Source organism: Fundulus heteroclitus, unplaced genomic scaffold (assembly GCF_011125445.2).
Source record: "Fundulus heteroclitus isolate FHET01 unplaced genomic scaffold, MU-UCD_Fhet_4.1 scaffold_47, whole genome shotgun sequence".
Taxonomy (NCBI): Eukaryota; Metazoa; Chordata; class Actinopteri; order Cyprinodontiformes; family Fundulidae; genus Fundulus; species Fundulus heteroclitus.
The window spans coordinates 1,404,733-1,426,911 of record NW_023396890.1 but is presented as its reverse complement, the minus strand read 5'-3'; the positions used below and the strand labels follow the sequence as shown (position 1 = coordinate 1,426,911).

The 22,179-nt window shown below is 44.5% G+C and overlaps 2 protein-coding genes across 6 annotated transcripts in view; one reads left to right on the top strand and one right to left on the bottom strand.

Moving 5' to 3' along the window:
- Window positions 1-9,614, top strand: part of kctd17 (potassium channel tetramerization domain containing 17) — a 30,713-nt gene extending 21,099 nt beyond the window's left edge. For all 4 annotated transcript variants that reach the window (XM_012863108.3, XM_012863107.3, XM_012863110.3 and 1 more), the window contains exons 5-7: window positions 2,339-2,464; window positions 2,801-2,942; window positions 6,709-9,614. In XM_012863108.3, coding sequence (XP_012718562.2) covers window positions 2,339-2,464; window positions 2,801-2,902 — 228 coding nt within the window. In that variant the 3' untranslated portion in view covers window positions 2,903-2,942; window positions 6,709-9,614. The remainder of the gene's footprint in view (window positions 1-2,338; window positions 2,465-2,800; window positions 2,943-6,708) is intronic.
- Window positions 9,611-22,179, bottom strand: part of si:ch73-139e5.4 (heat-stable enterotoxin receptor) — a 27,144-nt gene continuing 14,575 nt past the window's right edge. The window contains exons 11-27 of one of the 2 annotated variants that reach the window (XM_036132019.1): window positions 22,001-22,103; window positions 21,740-21,842; window positions 20,853-20,912; window positions 20,694-20,765; window positions 20,483-20,587; window positions 20,310-20,396; window positions 18,317-18,449; window positions 18,109-18,246; window positions 17,060-17,136; window positions 16,907-16,998; window positions 16,669-16,827; window positions 14,976-15,168; window positions 12,945-13,119; window positions 12,760-12,858; window positions 12,525-12,619; window positions 12,368-12,444; window positions 9,611-10,097 (exon numbers count right to left, since the gene is read on the bottom strand). In XM_036132019.1, the coding sequence (XP_035987912.1) occupies window positions 9,881-10,097; window positions 12,368-12,444; window positions 12,525-12,619; window positions 12,760-12,858; window positions 12,945-13,119; window positions 14,976-15,168; window positions 16,669-16,827; window positions 16,907-16,998; window positions 17,060-17,136; window positions 18,109-18,246; window positions 18,317-18,449; window positions 20,310-20,396; window positions 20,483-20,587; window positions 20,694-20,765; window positions 20,853-20,912; window positions 21,740-21,842; window positions 22,001-22,103 (1,985 nt within the window). In that variant the 3' untranslated portion in view covers window positions 9,611-9,880. Of the gene's footprint in view, window positions 10,098-12,367; window positions 12,445-12,524; window positions 12,620-12,748; window positions 12,859-12,944; window positions 13,120-14,975; window positions 15,169-16,668; window positions 16,828-16,906; window positions 16,999-17,059; window positions 17,137-18,108; window positions 18,247-18,316; window positions 18,450-20,309; window positions 20,397-20,482; window positions 20,588-20,693; window positions 20,766-20,852; window positions 20,913-21,739; window positions 21,843-22,000; window positions 22,104-22,179 lie in introns of both variants that reach the window. The other variant, XR_004929547.1, reaches the window with a different exon arrangement.

Sequence of the window (22,179 nt, the reverse complement as noted above, 5' to 3'; positions counted from 1 at the left end):
TTTTTAGCAGCTACTTGCATTAATTTGCTGTGGATTGCTTCCCTCAGCATCTTTCTAAGGCGTCTTTGTTTATTTAAACAGTTTATTTGAATTGTTCTTAGGGAGAGAAAAAGAGCAAAGCTGCCTGGAAAACCCGCTGGCACCGACTCTGATATCTGAGTTTTTCACATGATAAATAAATTCTAGAGGGAGCAACACAAAGCTGGAGGTTCTGGTGGCAGGGAAAGTCAACAATTGATCATTTCCTGACATCTTTGGCATTTTACAACCATAAACAGTTTAATTTAGCAGGATTTTATGTGGCTGATCGACACAAAGTAGCACAGAAACTAAAATGTGAAATGGAGTGAAAATTATTTCTGGTTTTCACTTTTTAAAGCGCATCATGTTTTTGTTGTTACTTGAATCAGAACTTTGTAGAACCGCCTGTCTTCTGCGGGTCCAGCTGCAGATCCTTCAGGGTTCGTCTCCACCAGCTTTCAACATCTAGCAGATCTTTCTGTGGAGGGCTTGATCTTATTCTGGACCAGAACCTCCTCCCTGACTCGTCTGCTGGGTTCCCTGGTGTCCATAACGCAGGTCGTTCTCTAAAGAACCTCTGAGAGCAGAACCGGAACAGCTGGACTCTGGGTTCTGGGATTTAATTTAGAGGTTTCAGAGTGAGTCTGAATGCAAAACGTTTATCTGGGAAACAAATTAGAAAAATCACGATTCCCAGTCATCTCTGCTTTGTGTCTTTCACCTGAAATCCCGTAAAAGGCACCGAGGTCCGAGGTTCTACGGGTCTGAACTCGATTCTGAGGCACTGATCCTTCATCCTTGCTCAGAAAAAGACAAATTTAACATTCCAGCCTTTTTATAAAGCAAAATGGTGAAAATACAGACGGCACACAGGCCTAAATGGCGTACCGCGCACGTGACGTCACCGTCTCAAGAGCAACGCCCCTTTTGCCGCTTAGGTAGGACATACAGGAGAGAAAGCACGGATAACCCAGCTATTACAAGCGCTACAGAACCAGCAATATGACCGACTTTGCAGCCGTTAAACTTTCCCAAGACGATGTCCCAGGCACACGGTTTACTGGTCGCACTGTGGAAGAACACACCAACCTTCAGCTCAAACGATGGCTTGAGGTTCGAGGGCTTAAAAAAACTGGAAAACTGGCCAAGTTGATCGAACGGTAAGCTTTGTTTTTTTTTCCTGCGCGGCGGTCATGGCGTCATCGGCTGTTTTTTTTTTGTTTGCAATCACCGTCCAGGAATGGGTATATGTTTAATGTTTGTCTTATTTGAAATGTTTTTGAGTAAGCTATCCTGGTAGCAGGCTATCATGTTAGCGCCTGCTACCATGATAGCCTATATGCTGTCATGGTAGCAGGCGCTTCATTATTAACATGTCGGCCACCAAAATACTCTTACCTTGACTTGATGTCGCTGGAATTGGGTCAGGATGTTCTTCGGTTGGGCCCTTTCCTCCAACAAAATGCTTGCTACATATGTACTTGAATTTGGTAACTTTTTCCGGGCTGAACTGTTGTGTAGGCCGACCGCCCCGGTGTCACACATTTCTCCTTGGCAGTCTTGAAGAAAACATCCTTCATATGCGGCCGATCAGCGTACCTCGAGTCGCTGTTGCACGTTCCATAGCAACAATGTTTAAAAACCATGGTTTTAGATTTGGAAAAAGCAGTCGTTTACCGAGTAAAACCAAGGCTAACGCACGTCTCTTTTACAGCAAAACAGCGACGGACTATGCAAGTTTGCCCCACTGCGTACCACGTGATGTGACGTCATCGTGACGTTACGTTTCTAAAAATAACTCGCTCGCGGTACGCCATTGGACTGAACCAGACTTTGGGCCTGTTTGCTGTTGATGAGCCGGATGAACATGCTCAGTTATGCTGCGTAGAAACGATGTAATATATTCAGATTTAAAATGTTTCTGCATCACAACCACATCAGCTTCTCTCTGGTGTCCAGAACCAGACAAGCGGACGAATCTCTGCACACAGAGAAATAAAGCGTTAGGATGAGACGCGTTTCAGAGGGTACCCGGTCCAGTCTCTCTTTTTAGTTATTGGAACCAAAGTTTGTGTTTAATCATACCATAAAAGAAGAAGAAGTCCAGCTTTGCTCCTAGAACCCCCCCCCCCAGCTCCACTGCATGCTGCGCTGCTGCTTCCAGAACCCGGACTAAACGTCCCTCCCTGCATGAGCTCCAACACAGTTTGCTGCTTTCTTTTCTCTGCCCCCCCCCTCCCAGTCTGAACCCTCTCTGACGACCACAACGTCTCTGTCTGTCTCCGACCCCCCCCCCCCCCCCCCCCCCCTCTTCCAGATGGTGAACATCGGCTCCTCCTACAGCTACGGGACGGAGGACCAGGCTGAGTTCCTCTGCGTCGTATCCAAGGAGCTCCACACGGCCGGCTCGGGCCTGGGGACGGAGCAGAGCCACAAAACCAAGGTGAGGCTCCGGGTTAGGCTGTTGTCCGTGTGCTTTGGTTCATCCAGGCCCGTTTCTGCTGTAACGACGGATGCACCAGAGAGAGAAGGGCTCCTGTAAGTGGAGGACGCCTTGATCCGGTGCATCAAATGCTTCAAAGTGTCATTCAGACTCATTCTACACGGCTTCTTCTTCCTGCTGCCCCCATCGGCTCTGCTGCTTTCACACGGATATGTTGTCCCTCTGGACGCCTCCTGACACTCATCAGCATTTACATTTTTATTTTTATTTCTGTCTCGCTTTTTTTTTTCTTTCTCTCCTCTGTGTTTCCTCTTCCTTCCCTCATGCTGAATCAAGCCGCCAGAGATGCCGGAGGAGGAGGAGGAGGAGGAGGAGGCAGCGAAGGAGGCAGAAGCGGGAGGGAGAGAAACCACACCGAATGAGTGGCTTAGAGAATGAGGGAGTCATGTTTCTTTGTGCCAAAGGGAGGCAGGAATGGGTGAGGAACACGTGTTAGTGGGTAGATTCTGTCTCTGTGTGTTTGTCCGTCTGCAGGAACGCCGGCCGCTTCACGACACACACCGAGAAACGCTTACCAGGCGAAATACAGCGAGTCAGACGATAACAGTGGCCGTTGCTCAACATGCGTACCTGCACTGTGAAAAGGGAACTAAAAATAAGTCAACTTTACTGCAAATTAATGTATTTGTCCTTGATTTGAGCAGGTAATTAAGATTATCTGCCAATGGAATGAGTATTTTCACCCCTAAAAGATAATTAGATAAACTGCACTGGAAATAAGATGATGGAGATGAGTTGTTGCTACTTTAAGGGCAAAAATCTTATTCCATCGGCAGATCATTTAAACTTGCAGCTCAAATCAAAGACAAATTCACTCATTTAAAGAATATTCTACTTACTTTCAGCTCCCTTTCTGCAGAGAGAACGTTCTCACGTTCTCGTGACGTCATGAGAACGCACCAAATCCCCGCATGTTGTTCTCGCCCCGCCCTCTTTACCCAGCATGCATCAGAGCAGACTGGTGCGTTCTTCAGACTGACCGCTTTCCCAGAATGCACCGCGGCCGCAGCTTTTTTTAAGATAATTTTTTTAGGCTTTTTTAGATATTAAAAATATTGTTTTAAAAATGCCTTCAATAAAGTATGCAGTAGTGTATAAATAGTTTTGTATGTTAAAAAGTCTAAAGAACTTAAATTATAATTTATTTAACACAGAATATCACCTCTCACATTCAACAATGAATACTTTATTCATACAATTATTTAATTTTATGATCAGTAGTAGTTTATCATCTAAAGACTAATAACAGGAGGTGAAATGCAGTAATCACGTTCTCCTGAATTGAGAAACGGCCATCGTTTAAATGTTTGGGTTCTGGTGGGTTTAGGACAGCTGCAACAACTGTGAACATCATGAAACGCTTTAATAGATTCCTCACACACAATTAAACATTTCAGGACCTTATTTCTTGTTGTTTTAGATGATTCTTGGTTACAGAGAATGGAAATCAGTTAACTAGTTAATTATTGTAACTCGTGCTGCTCCACTTTGACCAGCTGTTCAGCTCCCAGCGCCTGCAGCTGTTTCTAAGGGGGGGGGGGGGGGTTCTTCTGGTCCGTCCCACTGGGAGGAGACCCCAAGGAAGACCCAGACCCCCAGGAGGGACTATATGACTATCCTGGTCTCTAATAGGAGGAGATGATGGATGGAATGGACTTTATTTATGGGTACCAGAGAGGAAGCGTAGGAAAGACTGAGATCAAGTTTCCCTGAGCTTTAACAGACACAGTGCAAAGAAGGGAACTAAAAGTTAGTAAAATTATCTTGAAATCAGTGTGCCATAGATTTGAGCAGGTAAATAAGATTATCTGCCAATGGAATGAGCATCTTTACCCCCAAGATAAGATAATTTTACTTACTTTTAGTTTCCTTTTTCAATTCAATTCAATTTTATTTATATAGCACCAATTCATGAAACATGTCATCTCGAGGCACTTTACAAAGTCAAGTTCAATCATATTATACAGATTGGTCAAAAATGTCCTATATAAGGGAACCAGTTGATTGCTTCAAAGTCTCTCCAAGCAGCATTCACTCCTCCTGAAAGAGCGTAGAGCCACAGTGGACAGTCGTCTGCATTGTTGATGGCTTTGCAGCAATCCCTCATACTGAGCATGCATGAAGCGACAGTGGAGAGGAAAACTCCCCTTTAACAGGGAGGAGAACCTCCAGCAGAACCAGAACCAGGCTCAGTGTGAACGCTCATCTGCCTCCACCCACTGGGGCTTAGAGAAGACAGAGCAGAGACACAGAAAGCACAGAAGCTCACATTGACCCAGGAGTACTTTCTATGGTAGAGAAGACAGAGCAGAGACACAGAAAGCTCAGAAGCTCACATTGACCCAGGAGTACTTTCTATGTTAGAGAAGACAGAGCAGAGACACAGAAAGCACAGAAGCTCACATTGACCCAGGAGTACTTTCTATGTTAGAGAAGACGGAGCAGAGACACAGAGAGCACAGAAGCTCACATTGACCCAGGAGTACTTTCTATGTTAGAGAAGACGGAGCAGAGACACAGAAAGCACAGAAGCTCACATTGATCCAGGAGTACTTTCTATGGTAGAGAAGACAGAGCAGAGACACAGAAAGCACAGAAGCTCACATTGACCCAGGAGTACTTTCTAGGTTAGAGAAGACGGAGCAGAGACACAGAAAGCACAGAAGCTCACATTGACCCAGGAGTACTTTCTATGTTAGAGAAGACAGAGCAGAGACACAGAAAGCACAGAAGCTCACATTGATCCAGGAGTACTTTCTATGTTAGAGAAGACGGAGCAGAGACACAGAAAGCACAGAAGCTCACATTGACCCAGGAGTACTTTCTAGGTTAGAGAAGACGGAGCAGAGACACAGAGAGCACAGAAGCTCACATTGACCCAGGAGTACTTTCTATGTTAGAGAAGACAGAGCAGAGACACAGAAAGCACAGAAGCTCACATTGACCCAGGAGTACTTTCTATGTTAGAGAAGACGGAGCAGAGACACAGAAAGCACAGAAGCTCACATTGATCCAGGAGTACTTTCTATGGTAGAGAAGACAGAGCAGAGACACAGAAAGCACAGAAGCTCACATTGACCCAGGAGTACTTTCTAGGTTAGAGAAGACGGAGCAGAGACACAGAGAGCACAGAAGCTCACATTGACCCAGGAGTACTTTCTATGTTAGAGAAGACGGAGCAGAGACACAGAAAGCACAGAAGCTCACATTGACCCAGGAGTACTTTCTAGGTTAGAGAAGACGGAGCAGAGACACAGAGAGCACAGAAGCTCACATTGACCCAGGAGTACTTTCTATGGTAGAGAAGACAGAGCAGAGACACAGAAAGCACAGAAGCTCACATTGACCCAGGAGTACTTTCTATGGTAGAGAAGACAGAGCAGAGACACAGAAAGCACAGAAGCTCACATTGACCCAGGAGTACTTTCTATGTTAGAGAAGACAGAGCAGAGACACAGAGAGCACAGAAGCTCACATTGACCCAGGAGTACTTTCTATGGTAGAGAAGACAGAGCAGAGACACAGAAAGCTCAGAAGCTCACATTGACCCAGGAGTACTTTCTATGTTAGATGGTAATAGAGGATGATCTGCCTCCCCTGATGATGTCACAGCTAACAGAACGCCAGACCAGGTGTACCTTCTATGAAGATAAAAGAGAGAGAACAGAAAGTTAAAGCAGAAATGACGACACATAATGCATAATTGAAGAACAGGATAACTCTATAAAGAGAGAGAGAAAAAGACCCTGATGTCCTCCAGCAGCCTAAGCCTATAGCAGTAAAACTATAAAAGTAGCTCAGGGTAACATGAGACACTCTAGTTATAAGTTTTGTCAAAAAGGAAAGTTTTAAGATTAGTCTTAAAAGTAGACATCTGTCTCGCCTGTGACCTTAAACCTTAAAGTGTGTTTGTGAAGCGGCGTTGTGGCGTGAAGCTCCTCTGCAGCGCGCACACGCAGCGTTAAAGCCGACGCTGACATCTGCACCTCCAGCTGCTCCACATGTGGAAGAATTACACACGTCCTGTTTGGCAAAGATTTAGTCCCCGAGTCGTCTGCTGTCACGCCTTCATCACCATCATCATCATCATCATCATCATTGCAGCCACAGCGCAGCTCATGGTTCTGACCCGGCACCGTGTTCCCGTGACGACGCCTGACGCCTGCTCTGCTTCTGTCTTCCAGCTTTTCCAGCTCCACGGCTCCCGCATGTGAACCGACGGGACGCCGTGGGGGCGGCGCACCAGTGGGCCGTCATCAAAACCCACATTTTAGTTTAACCAGATGCTCGACGGCGTCGGCAGACCGGGAGAAAGAAAAATCACGGCCAGTTGTAGCAAGACGCCTCAGAACCTTTTATTTCAGTGTCGCTTTTCGTAGATCGCCGCAGGGCAGAAATGGAGCTTAGTAAATCACAACCAAAGATTCCCAGCTGGACCTCCTGACCCACCCAGAGGCTGGCGTGGCGCCGCTGACAGGGCGAAGGATTCAACATCTGGATGGTGACTCTTCCTGCCGCGGCATCTGTCAGTTACACCCACCCCACAGTGATGGAGGCGGCACTTCCCTGCTTTTATTCATGCTGCATCACAGGAAGTCAGCACAGCGTGTGAAACCTTCAGCTGCTAAACGCCAGGCGTCGTTTCCAGCTGGTTTTATTCATAAAACCACATCTGGACAGTTCTCTCCTAACCCGAGGTTGCATTTATCCGGCTTCCTGCATCATTTCCTTTTTATCACGACGATACGACTCTCTGCTCCATCGCCTCTGCAGGACTGATGATCGTCTGCTGTTGTCAGCGGCAGATCTGATCCCTAAAGCATCTTTCTCATGCATATTAAAGGGGTAGGCGTGTCAGACGCATGCAAATTAATAAACCATTTTCATAACTGCTATAAAAGAGACATTTTTGGCCTTTTTAGACGTATTTGTTTAGAAATGTGAGGGTTATACTGCTCTGAGATGCACAGGCTGGTCCTAAATCTTTGCTGGAGGAACCTGAGAAGTTGCTGCTGATCGCACACCTGAGTACCATGGTGCTGCTGCCCCTCCAGAGGCAGCAGCACCATGAGCCGTTGAATAAAGTACAGGAAGGTCTGGCCTGTTGGAAGCAGAATCCAAAGGAATGATGGGTGCTGGAATACGGCCCGTTCTGAAGCGACAGCAGAGAGGGGGGGGGGGGGGGGGGATTATCTCTGCCTCCCAGACGTCTGCAGCCGAGTTAAGTGCCGTCTGTCAGCAGATTACCAGCCACCTCCTGCTGTTGCACCGACTGACCACTGCAGCCAATTAAAGCACCAATTAGAGACAATCGAGGCTTAAAACCATTTCTTTGTGTTTCTGTAGATCAACTCTGTGTGAAAGTAGAGCTCCAGTATCTTTAGGAGCCCATAAATGTTAGAATAGTGGATTTACACTTTATGAACTAGCAGATGATAATCTTTAGTAAGGATGCACAATATGTTGGCATTAATGTCGATATCGGCCGATGTTAGTCATTTTTAAACATCGGTATCGGCCGGTGAGGAAAACTGGGCTCATATTAATACCCGTCTGTTTCCATCATGTGAAAATAATGCTGTTTATCTGCAGCAGAGAAACGCCGTGTCCAAAGGGTAGAGAAATAATAATTATGTTGGTAAATTCTGGCCGTACCACTAATATTAAGGTCGGGTATAGATGTGGGCCCAGAGCTTAAGCAGTCGGTGCGTCCCTGGAGGTTAGAGTCAGACGGACTGACGGCGACGCCGCCATCTTTGTTACTTCCAGTCTCTGTAACTCAGATCATTCAGTGCCTTGAGTTAAAGCAGGAAGACTGACCCGACGCGTTCAGATGTGAACACTTTTTTACTTCTCTACATTATTCTGATGAAATGTGTACATGACATTTTATTTATTTCTGTTTTGCGTGTTTGATGGGGGGGGGGGGGTCTTTATTGGAGTGCTACTGTTTTTTCTTTAAAACTGAACGATCAGGTTTTCTGATTATTTTAGGTTTACATGGATGTTCTTCCTCCTCTGGATTACACTGGTGTATCTCAATAAACGGGAGAAGATCAACATAAAGTTTATTCCAGTAATTAAAAAACAAATAAGATTTGTTGCACACAGTGATTATATTTAATTAGTTTATTTTAGTGAAAACCCAACGTTCGTTCCTCAGAAAATCTGAATGTCATATCAGAGCCGTATATAAATCAGAAATGATCTGTTACAGGCGTGTTATGGTCTCTACAATCATGGGGAATATAGATCAGCTGGAGTAAAAAAAAAAAACATGAGGGGGGGGGGGGGCTTTGTTAAGCTGCCTGTTCAGTGCTGCATCCAGATTCATGGAAAGTTGAGTGGAAGGAAAACATTTTTGGCATAAATCCAGACAATCAGAGCCAGGGGCTGATGGCCTCCGTGCCGCGCCGCATTGATGCATGAATTCAAGCAAAAGGAGCCCAGACCCGGTACCGAGAGCAGATACTGTACAGTACAGGGATTTACACTCAATAGGAACATGTTTCTGTCTTTAATGACATTTTCTGAGAAACAGAATTTCGGGTTTTTGTCAGCTGAGCCACAAAAACATCCAAATTAACAGCAATAAACGTTTAACTGTGTAGGTGAAGCTATCTGCAAGCTTCACCTTTTATATTAGATTACTATTTATTGAGATGCACCAAACCTTCCTTTGCATGTTATTTTCAGTGGTCTGCACGGTTTCTGCTGTTTTTAGCGTCTGACGCAGAAAGGTCCACCTAGTGTTGCTCTTTAAACGCGGCGTGCAGAAAACAAAAAAACCCAGACGTATCAGGCTGAAGCGGCTGGAAGACGCCTCTCTGCGATGCTGGACTTTCTTTGACCCGCTGCCCTCAGAGCAGCGCCGTGTTTTCTTTCTGTAAAACAACGCGACACCTGAAATGTACCGCCTCTGCTGAACCTGCAAGGCTTTAAGTGACGCTGCGTTTTATTGTGCTGCAGCCGTTTCATCAGGATCTGAACAAGTCACCTTCCAACAAAACAGGAAGTTAGTTCTTTATTTTTTATTATTATTGTCTGATTATCACTGTTGTCTACAAAAATAAAGATTTCTTTGGCTTAAGACGTCTGCTTTTTTATTATTATTCCCATTCCCATTAGGATCCACCAGCCCGGCTGACTAAGGGCTGTTATACAATCATTAAAGAAGTCAAAGTGTTAAAAACAGTGGAATATATTCTGAACCTCAACAGGAGAGAAACATCAAACATTTCAGCAAAGGTATTTTGCCTTTCCCTGCAGGCTTTAAAGTCTTCATTTATTAAAAGTCTGTCGGCCATCTTTGTTCCTGCTTCAGGCCTGTGTGGCGCTGAGACTCCTCCAGGTTCTCTACAGGAAGGTGCTGAGGGTGTTGTCCACGGTGGCCAGCTGCAGGTACTCCGGCGGGCCGTCCTCAGACTCCACCTCTGATTCCCGGCCTTCGTCCTCCTCTTCCTCCTCCACGCTTGAAACCGTCTTCCTCCTCCGCACAGACCCCAGTTTCCGGCGCTCCAGACAGGCCAGGATCATGTGAGCGAGATCCTGCTGCAGACGCTGGACGTTCTCCCTGCAAAAGGATTAGGAAGGGATGCACTTTGCTCTGCCAACACCAATATTTAAGAGCTTTTTGTCCTTCCTGCCATGAGCGGCCATTTTTATTCACGACATAATTTGGCTTTCTGACCACACATCGACATCTGTTTCCTTAGAAGATGCAGATCCTTGTCTTAACTCACCTGTTCTGAAACAGGAAGTGGCTAACAGCTAAAAATAAGATGAGAACCTCCAGACGGCCGGAGGCCTGAAGGAGCCGCTGACGTCCCTCTTTAGAAATATTTCTACTTCTATAACTTCTTACATGGTTTGTGCTTCTGCTGGTTTTCAGACACCAGCTGCTAACGGGAGCTGCTCGGGTCAAAAATGCTAAATAGCTGATGTTTTAAAACGTGGGTTTAATTTGCTGGGGTTAGAGTTAGCTAAATGTCAGGAATCACCAACCTTTCTGAAACTGAGAGTTTCTTCATTGATGCTGTCATACGAAGGGCTCCCAGTACTGACTTTTGAACTATGTAAAATAAACACATTTTCATGCTTTTTTTTTACATAAAGTAAATAATAAATTATTTAAATGCATGTGTGATAACCAGGGTTCCCACAGGTCCTTGATATCCTTGAAAGTTTGTGAATCTGAAAAAATAAATTCAAGGTCCTTGAAAGTCCTTGAATTTTTTTGTGGGGTTGAAAGTTCACACGGATGACGACTCGTGTCATTATTTTACTACCACACAATCTTTTAAAATTATGTTGATTCCGCAGACTTTTAATTTATAAAAGTACGTTCGCTCTTCTTCGTTAGTTGCTAGGCTACGGTTTAGGCCTACGTGCGTCCAATAGGTTACATTCACGCAGTGTTGCCAACTCAGCGACTTTGTCGCTATATTTAGCGACTTTTCAGAGTCAAAGTCAAAAACTAGCTTAATCAAAGATGAAAGTAAGTGAAACAAATTGATATAATTCTGAACATCTCAATGCTGCACTTTTTTCCATAAAATTCCATGAAGCGGTAGGCTAATGTACATCTAATATGTAATGTAGTATGGCATGGCCATGTACTGTGGATATCAATGTAGGCTATGAATATGATCAATATCAATGTAGGCTATAAATTAAGTCCACTTTCTTGCATTGCTTCTGACCCAACAACTTCTATGCCGTTAAGTCTTTTATTGAATTTGCATTGTATTAAAATATGATAACCTATTCAGCGGTCACAGTAGGTAAATGCCGCCACGTGTGGTCCTTGAATTTGAGGAAATTGGTCCTGGAAAGTCCTTGAAAGGTCCTTGAATTTGGTGTTCACCAAGGTGTGAGAACCCTGGATTACAACGGAAGAGCAATGGCATAAAATAACATTTTAGATGCAGCTCACTGGTGGGTTGTGCTATTTTTAGGACAACCCCGTGTTAGTGACCCCTGCTTTATGCGCTTAACATTTCCATAAGAATGACGTTAAAAGTCTGAGGAATAAGATTAATTTTATGAATTTCTACAGTAGGCGTTGTAAAACCAAGCTATTTGCTTCCAAAGAGCCGCTGTGTTTCTGTCAGGGCCGGCGGTAGAAGCGGACAGGACCCAGTTGAAGCTGAACACCGCACGTTTGTACCTGATGAAACGGGTCGAAGGTCCAGGAGAAGCTGGAGCGTCTGAGGAGTTCTTCAGACTGGATTTCTGTTTAGCTGTTCAGATGCTTTTCTCTCGCTGCTCCGAGCATTGAACAGTTTTACTGAAAGAAGTTTTCAATCAGCGCCGGAGTTTGGGCCGGCTCTGGTTCTTTGTTGGCCTTTAAGGTTGCACAGGCTGCTTCTGCAGCTTTTAGGCCATAATTTCCCGTGATAAACCCAGTAAAAGTTTTTCATTCCTGCTCTGATTGTGACTGTGTGTCTCTAAGTAGGTTTTCTGCTGGCTTTACAAACCGCTCTGCAGGAAGCAGTTTATCTTCCTGTCAGTTTAGATCAAACTAGCCCTCTGCAGCGGCGCCCCCTAGGGGTGGGTCAGGAGGGCAGCTAACGTCTCTGCAGACCCCACACATCCTGGACACAGCCTGCTTAAAATGTTTTAGTTGATATCAAAGCGGAACCGAAGTCAAATCCCCTGTTTGTGTGCAGAAACCCAGCAAATAAACCCGGTTCTGATTCTAACCCCTGTTCTCATGCTGACCGTCTGACCCAGTGCTCCCAGCAGCGGCTCTAGACTTCTAGGAAAGGTTAAAAAATGATTTAGTTTCCATCACAGACTCCTGGCCTTGTAACAGGGGTGTGTAAACGTTTATGTGCTCACGTTGTGGGTGGAGTAGGGAGGTCGTAGTCTTCCCCGGTTTCTCCCATCAGCCAGTAGGTCGTCTCTGTTCCTTTGCCCTGAAGGAAACACCCAGAATCGGACCCATCAGTTCAGTTTCCTGCGTTTCTGCAACCGGAGGAGTCAGAAAAGTTTTTACCTTCAGGTACGTTTCTCCTCTGGTCTCGTACTCAAACCTGCAGTCTGTCCTCTGCAGGATGTGTATGGTGGGTTGGCTGACGTGGATCCGCAGGGCTGCAGGACGAGAACCAGACATGGGGTGAAATGAGCCTAACGGGCCTCTCTGGTCGCCTCGCTAACGTCACCGCAGCGAGCCGCTAATAGCTGCAGGAAATGTCGGTTTAGATCAGTTTTCTCATTAACTGCTTGCTCACGATGTCCTGAAGACTCCATCCGAGACGCCGTGTTGACGGTGTCGCCAAACAAGCAGTACCTGGGCATCTTCATCCCCACGACGCCCGCCGCACAGGGACCTGGACGCACACACAGCCGTCTGCTTTCATCAGGACCGTAGCTGCTAAAAGCAACGTTACATTACAGGTGGAGACGTGTCGGTCACCTGAGTGCACGCCGATGCGTATCCACACAGGGATGCCGGGCAGATGCCGCAGCTGGAAGGTTCCCATGAAGGACAAGATGTCCAGCGCCATGCGGCAGATGTCCACCGCGTGCCGGTTCCCGTTCCTCCTGGGCAGACCGGAGGCCACCATGTAGGCGTCGCCAATCGTCTCCACCTGCCGGAGACTCAAAGGTTAATATGGCACCGCCTAATGTTTGGCCACCACCTGTGGTGAAGGTGTGGAAAAGCCTTACAGGGAGCTTTTATCACAGCAACACAACCTCAGACATTAACATGTAGACGAATCCAAGGTTAACTCATCAAACCCTCTTTTTCTGATTCTTTTCTCCATGTTGGACCTGATTCGGGTCGGGGGACTGGAAGACGGCTGATTCTGTCTGGATGTGATCGCAGGTTTTGGATCAGTATTGTTCTGGAGGAGCAGCAGGTCTGGGCTGATGGGAAGGTTTCCAGGGCTTTGGAAGAGAGGCAGCCCCACAGCATGACAGAACCTCCACCGTGCTCAGCAGAGGACATGAGCCGCGTCTACACTTCACCAACCGGACTTTGGTTCAGTCCAGACCCGCCTGGAGAGCTGGCTGAGCTCACAGGTCCGGTTCTGTTTGTGATGGTAGGACAGGTCCAGACGTCTTCCTGGCGCCCCACCCAATCAGCCAATCAGCATTTAGATGGAGGCCGGGTCCTGGTCCGGCCCGGGTCCAGTTGTTTTAATTAGTTATTCTTCTGACTGTAGATATGGGCCAGAAGCTATTTCCTGCTTTAAGGAGATTGACATGAATCTGCATTTCTTTGAATGGGACGTTCTGTTGTCTTTCCCATTTTGTAGAGTGATTAAGAGAAACAGACTTTATGCTACATGCAGAGAAAACAGTATATGTACAGTACATCTAACTATATATGTCAGAAATTTTCATCTTCTTTCTGCCTCATTTCAGGCTTAACTAGTCAGAGACAGCAGATTAAACCTTTCTGTACGGAAGAGGATTATGGCCACTCAAAAAAAATAAATAAAAGTCTACTCAATTCTGACTTTTTTAAGTCAGAATTCTGAGAAAAAAAGTCAGAATTATGACTTTAATCTCAGAATTCTGAGAAAAAAGTCAGAATTCTGAGATTAAAGTCATAATTCTGATTTTTTTCTCAGAATTCTGACTTAAATCTCAGAATTCTGAGAAAAAAGTCAGAATTGAGTAGACTTTTCTTTTTTTCTTTTTTCTTTTTGAGTGGCCATAATCCTATTCTGTATTTCTGACTTCTAATGTCAATGTGTCATTTTTGACCTGAAAGCGGTTGGACACCACTCTCTAATCTATAATCAGTTAATTGACCAGGTAGATTCCTACAAATTATCAATAAATCATCAGGTTGTCTGCGTCAGGGTGCAGCAGCGGCTACATTTCTGCAGGTTGAGGGCCTTTGGTGTCCGTCAGAAAATCCTGCTGCTCTTTTACTACATTATTTACTGTAACAGCATCGTTAGGTACGGCGTTTCTGCCTGGTTTGGTCACCTGTCTGCCCAAACTTACCTGTCTGACCCAAAGAGTTATGAAGTTGTCTGGTCTGGTTATTGTTTCTGATGAAACAGACAGGCCCAGAAAATATTCTCAGACTCCATTTATATTCTTTATTCAGTTTCTTTATCAGATTCTTCCTGCAGGGAAAGGTCTTAGAGTCGCTGCCTGTAGACTGAACCTCTATAAGAACTAATTTACTCTGTTTTCCATTAAAGCGATAAACAGCAGCAAACAGTAAATCTTTTATGTTTTTCTTTTTCTTATAATTGATTTTTTTATAGCAGTGTTTTTATGTGTGAGTGTGACAGCCCTGGTTTGGATGCAGCGGCCAGAGTTTGCACCCAAGACAAACTTCCTTTGGGACAATAAAGTTCGTCTTCACCAATTAATTCAAAACACTGGATTTTTCCCCCTTCTGAATAAATGTGAACTACTTTCTTTATGTTTTCTGTTCATCTGCAGCAGTGCTGCTGCATGGGGGGGGGCTCTCTGGTACCTTGTAGACGTCGTGGTGGTCCAGGATGCCGTCGAAGCCCTTGTAGATGTCGTTGAGCATGTCCACCACCTCCATGGGCGTGCTGTACTGGCACAGCGTGGTGAAGCCCACGATGTCGCTGAAATAAATGGTCACCTCGTCGTACAGCTCTGGCTCCACCACGCCCGTCTCCTTCAGGCTCTTCACCGCCGGCCTTCATGCAACGACAGACGGAGCAGGATGAGAGCAGAACTTTTTCTGGCTCGTTCTTTGATTTTCTGTTTAAAGAAATCGTTTTTATATTTTCCCTGAACTCGTTCGCCTGCGTTTCACCATTTTTTTTTTTTTTTTTTTTTGAAGAACAAAAAGTGAAAGAAAAGAAAAAAAAAGAGTAGAGGTGAAAGAAAGAGGAGATAAAAGGAAGAGAATGATAAAATGTCCTCTGTCTGCTCCATCACCTGGAAAGAGACACAAAAAGAACAGCACAACCAACAGACATTAAGCAACAGATACACTCTTATTACACCTAGATGCCATTGCTTAATCATATATATTAATATGTAAGCTGACATGTGTAATGTGATATTTGAAAAAATAAAGTGACACAACATAAATAAATAAATAAATAAATTATAAGATTACTGTATATAAGTGAACACTTAATACCTGGGACCCAGCACCAGTGGGAGATGTGAAAGTGCACTAGTTTAGGTGAAGATTATCCAGAAATAGCTTGATAGTGATTGTGGAGAACCGAAGACCCACCTTCCCCGATAATTAAAAGATCCGTCATCACTTTACTGTCTTTAATTTCTGCTGTTGGTCCATGAAGCCGTAAACGGTCTCGGTTCTAAAACAGTTCTGAGTTCCTGGTCCGGTAGGAACCTGCTGACTCAGAGTTCCCAGAACCAGAACCAGAACCAAACAGGTGACGGCAGCATTTAGTTTCTGCTCCTCAGATCTGAAATAAACTGCCTGAAAACCCGAAATGTTCAGAAAAGCTCCGGTTTCTTTAAATCTGGGCTGAACACATTGTTTACAGCAGCTTTGGGTCAAATAATCTGAAGGACGATCAACTCTGGACGGGATTTAAATTCAAAATGAATTCAAATAAAAAAGTCAGATTCTATTAGTTCTTAGTTTCTTTCTTTAATATCCTAATAGGTATTTTTTTGATTGCCTCGTGTACGAACGGTGCTTCATAAATTAGCTGACCGCTAACATTAGAAGCTGTTTTTATTTCACTTTGAGCTCAATTCCAACCTATAAACATGTTGAGATCTGTTTTTTATCCTGAAGCATCAAGAATCACAGAATTAATCTCCTTAGCCAATAAATCTAAGCCCCGCCCTCTAGAATAGACTGCTGTCCTCTGATTGGCCGGATTACGGCAGCTGGGGGCCCCTAGGAGTCATGGGGGATTGCTGGAGGGCCAACTTCTAAACTTCTGCAGATGTTTTCACTACATCAACCTTTTCTTGTCAGATTTAAGCCATAAAACTTTATTTTATAGCAGATTAATGTGACGGAGCAACACAAAGTCGTGCATATTTCTAAATTTAAAAAAGAGATCAGAAATCACCCAGGGGCGCATTTCTCTCCACACAGGGATGATTTCTGCAGCTTTAAATGTTTCCAGCATTTCTCTGTGACTCCTCTCACTTCATAATAAATGTTCCAGACAGAAACGGCGTTCCCATCAGAACCAACTGACCCAGGAAGCAGCATAAAGTTGAGGAAGTCGGCCCGGTCCCGCTCCGCTTTGTACAGGGCGGTCCTCTTCTCCACCAGGTGCTCCAGGTTCCTGGAGTAGTTCTGCAGCCGCCGGATCATGTTGTCCATGTAGCTCTCGTTGTCCTGGTTGTGAATCTTACTGAGAGAGGAACCTGGGTTGGATCAAGCCGGGCAGAACCGCCTGACCCGTTTCTCAGACACATACACCGCGTGGTTACCTGATGTTTTTCCCCAGGCAGTTCTCCACCTTCTTAAAGTCGGGCCTTTTTTCAGGATCCTCGTCCCAGCAGCTTTTTATCAGCATGTACACCTGAGGATGGAGACGGCGTTAAAAACGTCCAGCGGAGGCAGAGGCCGACGGGAAAACTCACCTCCAGCTCTTTCTCTGAGGCCGACTCAGCATCAAGGTCCGGTCTGATGTAGGACGTCATCACCCGGGACAGCTTCTCTGTAAGAAGACACCTCCACTGAGCACGGACGTCCCTTAATTTATTTAGTTATTTATTCTATTTATTAATGTGACTGTGTTTCTTTAAATTATACCAAAAAATATCAATCTGTGGCCATCATTCATTTTACCCGCTAACTATCTCAGCATTTAGTTTTACTCTGTTGAATATTAAAGAACACTGAAAGGCTGCATAAACAATACATGACAACATTAGCATCATAAAAAAGGGGGATTTCCTGCTTTTTAATGCCTTCTTAAGAAGCGGCAGAACCCAATTTAAAGTTCCAGCACTGCAAAAACGGATCTAAAAACAAGTAAAATGTTCTTAAAGTTAGTCTATTCGTCCTTGAGCCAGTAAATAAAATTACCTGCCAATGGAATGAGTATTTTTGCCCCTAAAATAAGATAATTAGACATCCTGCACTTGAAATAAGATGATGGAGATGAATTGTTCCTATTTTAAGTGGAAAAATCTAATTCCATTGGCAAATCTTCTTATTTACCTGCTTAAATCAAGGACAAATGCACTCATTTCAAGAAGATTTGACTTATTTTTAGTTCTGTTTTTGCAGTGAGAGGAATTTGGCTTGACATCATTGATAACATATACAAGAATAGATACAATTTAGGGAGAAAATGTTGTTGATAAAGTCCAATAAAGTGTGATATTAGATAAAGAAAGCGTGTGGGTCTGTTTTTTTAGAGATCTATTAAAAAAGTCAATTACATATGTTTAAAGCGTGTGCATTTGTTTATTTTAAAAGAATGTTCTTATTGTCTATGCGGTCACATCGTTGTAGGTCTTATTCTCTTGCATAGTTAGTATTATTCCGCTGCTTTATTGCTGTTCTGGATTAGACTGAATAGTAAATGAAAAGTGGATTTATTTGGTCACATCAGGGTTTTTTTAACCTAACTGCTGATGAGGGCTGAAAACATTTAGGGCAGAAGCGAGGAGGGCCTTCACACCTGATCGGTCGCAGCAGGATTTGGTGTAGAAGGTGTTCTTCCTCACAATAATCTCCTGGGAGATGATGGCGAAGCTGTAGACGTCTCCTTTCTGAGAATTACCGCCGTTCCTCAGGTGCTCCGGGGCGGTCCACAGATCTGAGAGGAGAACCGAGTGCAGCAGGTGAACAGGAACACATAAGCAGGTGTGCCGGCCTCTGGCTGTTACCTTTGCTGCTGCTGAGGAAGGCGTTGCAGCCAAAGTCTGTGATCTTCACCACCATGCGGTTGTCCACCACGCAGTTGGTGGACTTGAGTCGGCCGTGCACCTGGATGCTGCTGGCGTGGAGGTAGGACATGCCCTGCAGAGAGGAGCCATGCACCAAGGAGGAGGAGAAGGCCATGAAGTTAACCACAGATGTTCTGGATGTGTGATGCCGCCTGCTGGCAGCCAGAGGGAACTGCAGCCATGCAGCTTATCTGGTCCCATTTATTTACATCGTACTAATAAAATCTCAGATATGGGATTTTTATTGAGGAGGAAATGATTAATGGCTTGATGTTAAATATTAATAAGTTATAAGTTAGGTCTAACAGCTGTGTTTGACAAATGCAGAGCTTTACTCTGAAGAGGAACTGGTAATAGTTGCCAAATATATTAATAAAAAACAAAACAAGTAATGTTATGATTAATGATCTTACAGGGCCTGGCAAAATATTTGCACAGCTTTGACTTGAAAGGAAAATGATACATGGTTTTATTTTTTAGTTTTAGAAATAAAAGTCAGCTGCAGTAGATCTGCTTCAGTTCATTTTAACTTGCCACAGATTCTCAGTTAGATTCAGGCCTGGACTTTGACTAGGCCGTTCTAACCCATGAATCCATCCCATAATACCTCAGGCTGCAGGTTCAGGCTGGTTCTCCTGCTGGAAGGAGAACCTCCACCTCAGTCTCAGGTTCTCCTCCATGATGGTCCTGATTTATCTCCATCAGCTCTGACCTGCTTCCCTCAGCATGATGCTGCCTCCACCGTGCTTCACTGAGGGCGTGGCGTGTTCCAGTTCATGTGCAGCTTTACTTTCTGCTAACCAGTGAAATTCTATTCTTGTTTCATTTAAAAATCCTCCTTCCACATGTTTGTTGTGTTCCTATTCCATCTTACAGTCTGCATGGATCTCTGCAGCTCCTCCAGAGCCACCATGGTCTGTGGCTTTTCAGATTTCTTTTAGCAAACCTAAAACCGAGCATCGCTTCCCTTCCCCCTCACAGTTATGCACCGCTTAGAGTCGCATAAAATCAGAGCTGGGGAGTAACTAGTTACGTTCACTCAGTTACATTTACTTGAGTAACTTTTTGAACAAAATGTACTTTCAGGAGTAGTTTTACTGCACTGTACTTTTTACTTTTACTTGAGTAATATAATGAATAAGTAACGCTGCTTTTACTTGAATACAATTTCTGGCTACTCTCCACTGTGAGTAACTTTATGAATAAAGAACAAACAAAAATGCAAAATGAGTGACATCAACATTTTATATTGAGGTGAAACTTCTGGTTTCTTCACAAGTTTTGTTGTTTTAATGTTATTTTCTACCTGCTGAGCTCATCCAGTGATTTACAGGTAAAATAACAGTTTTACCAGAAGATACAGGAAGTACTTTGCCCCGTCCTAACTTACTGTATATACATTAACTGCTTGGTTTTATACGTTTTATGTGTAAATACATTATTTAGAAAAAATGTTTCTACTGCCTGAATTTCTTACTTTTTAATTGTTACTGTTAGTAAAAAAAAAATTCTTCATGTTAGTCGTTAAAATACCAGAATTTACTCATAATTTAATATTTTTGCAGACTGATTACATAATTTTAAAATATGAAATCAGTTGTTCTGATCAGTTACTCAGTAGTTGAGTAGCCTTCTTACCAAACACTTTTTTTTACTCTTACTTGAGTAAAACTTTTGGATACTCTACCCACCTCTGCATAAAATCTTAATAAAATACTTGTTTGTGGCGGCAGGCATTACAAAATACAGAAAAGTTGAAGTGGTATTCTTTAGTGAGGTAATTAAGGTGCAGAGTAATGACCCCTGACGCTGCTTATCGCTCCTCTATCACCCAAAGCTTGTCTTTTGTCTGCAGGGAAGTGGATCACCAGATCCCAGAGACCCATCAGCCCAGAACCGGTTCACAGTCTGCAGTCAGGAGGCCACGGCTCACCTTTGCAATGTCGTACATGACGGAGATTTTGAACTCCCAGTCCATGAAGGTGTCCTCTGGGTACGACACCTTGTTGTTCAGCACATACTGCAGAGAAATGGTGAGACAGGCCTGGTTTCTGCCGTTTCTCCTGCTCTTTATGAAAAACCTCAGCTCTCTTGTGCCAGACGTACCCGGAGCGAGCCCCGCTCTCCGTACTCGAACACGCCGAACACGCCCTCGTCGAACCGGACCGTGCCGTAAAACTTTGTGAGGTTGTAATAGTCGATGTGCAGAAGCTGCCGGGAAAAGGCAGCAGGACAAATATTAACAGAGAGGCCATAAAAATCTGGAGAGGCCCCAAAACACGTCCAGAAAGGAGAGCAGTAAAAGAGCGCGTCTCACCGCGTTGAGCTCTATCATCTGGGCTTTGTTGAAGTTCCCGTCTGAGTTCTTCAGCTCCTTCAGAATCACAATCTGGGAAGAACCAGAACCGTTAATTTCCTGCACGTTTTGTTTCGGAGCAAAGAGATCTGGACTTTGCTGCGGGCCGACTTCATCTACCTTCCTGTCGTAGAGCGCACGGCGGATCTGGAATTTCACCTTCTTCCTCTCGTCTTCTATCTAAAACAACAACATCATCTACGTAACTGAAAACATCCATCAGTCCCACAGTTTTTTTTATTAGTCCTGTGTGTCTAAACTGTCCAGGAGGTTTGAATTATTAATACACAACTTCCCGTTTCCCTGGGCTGTCAATGTGTCACAGAGGCCTGTTTCTCTCCGCTGCTACTCAAAATGGGAAAGACAGGAGAGCGTGTCAGTCAGGTGAGGCCTGAGGCTGGGTAAGGGGTGCGTGAATCTGAATAAATCTGGACTGGAAGACAACCCAGGTTTGTTTCAGTACCACACCAAGAGGTAAAATATGAGAAAACCTGGAGAGCTGCAGGGAAAAATGTCATTTTCTACATGTCTGCCAGCAGATTTATCTATAATAGGTTCTGTGATGCTGCAGGATTGGCTATTTTCTAAAGGTCCTGGAAAAAGGGCCACAGTGTGCAACATGGAGATTTCAAACTGAAATCAGCAGGAAAACAGGAACCTGGTTGTTTTTTTGGGTCTTGAAGCCAAATCAACACAGAAGTCATTTAATTTTAAACGCACCTTCTCATAAGACCGTCTCCAGAAAAATGGAAACCTGTGCAGTGAGCTGGAGGATGGAGAGCAGACCCAAGACGCAAGGATCTGGATCCAAAGAGCCGTTCCACAAACGACCAACAGCCAATTAATGTGTTTCTGGTGATTTGCTCGATTTTAAGGTTTCGTTCCACATTATTTGCCAGGAGGCCAATAAATCAGAAGGCAGATGAATAACGGAGACACAAGTAGACAGATGAATGATGAGCAGCTGGATGCGGTTCTGACATTCTAAGGTTTAACGGCTTTTTCACCTTTAATGAGATGATGTTGTGTTCGCTGTCCTCGAGCAGAGCGATGAGGTCTGAGTTAATGTGGGACCAACGCTTCCTGAGCCGCCGATCTTTCCGGTTCTGCCTAAAATTAAAAATAAAGAAGGTAAAGATCTGCACAACAGGGACGTTCGGCTGCGATCCCCTACGGCTGAGCCAGCTTTGGTTTGCAGGAATGCTTTGTATTTTTTCTGTGAGATGTTCAAAACCTTTTCTCCTCTTGGTCACCGTGCAGCGACTCACCTGTAGAAGATGAATGCGATGGAGGCCACAACCACCACTATGAAGGCCAGCACGCCCATTATGATGTTTTGGATAGCAGGACCGATCAGTTCAGAGGTTCTACCTGCAGCGGAGACACAAACTCACCTTTGAGCGATGCTCACCTGCACACTTCTTACTTTTCATTCAAGCTTTTGCTG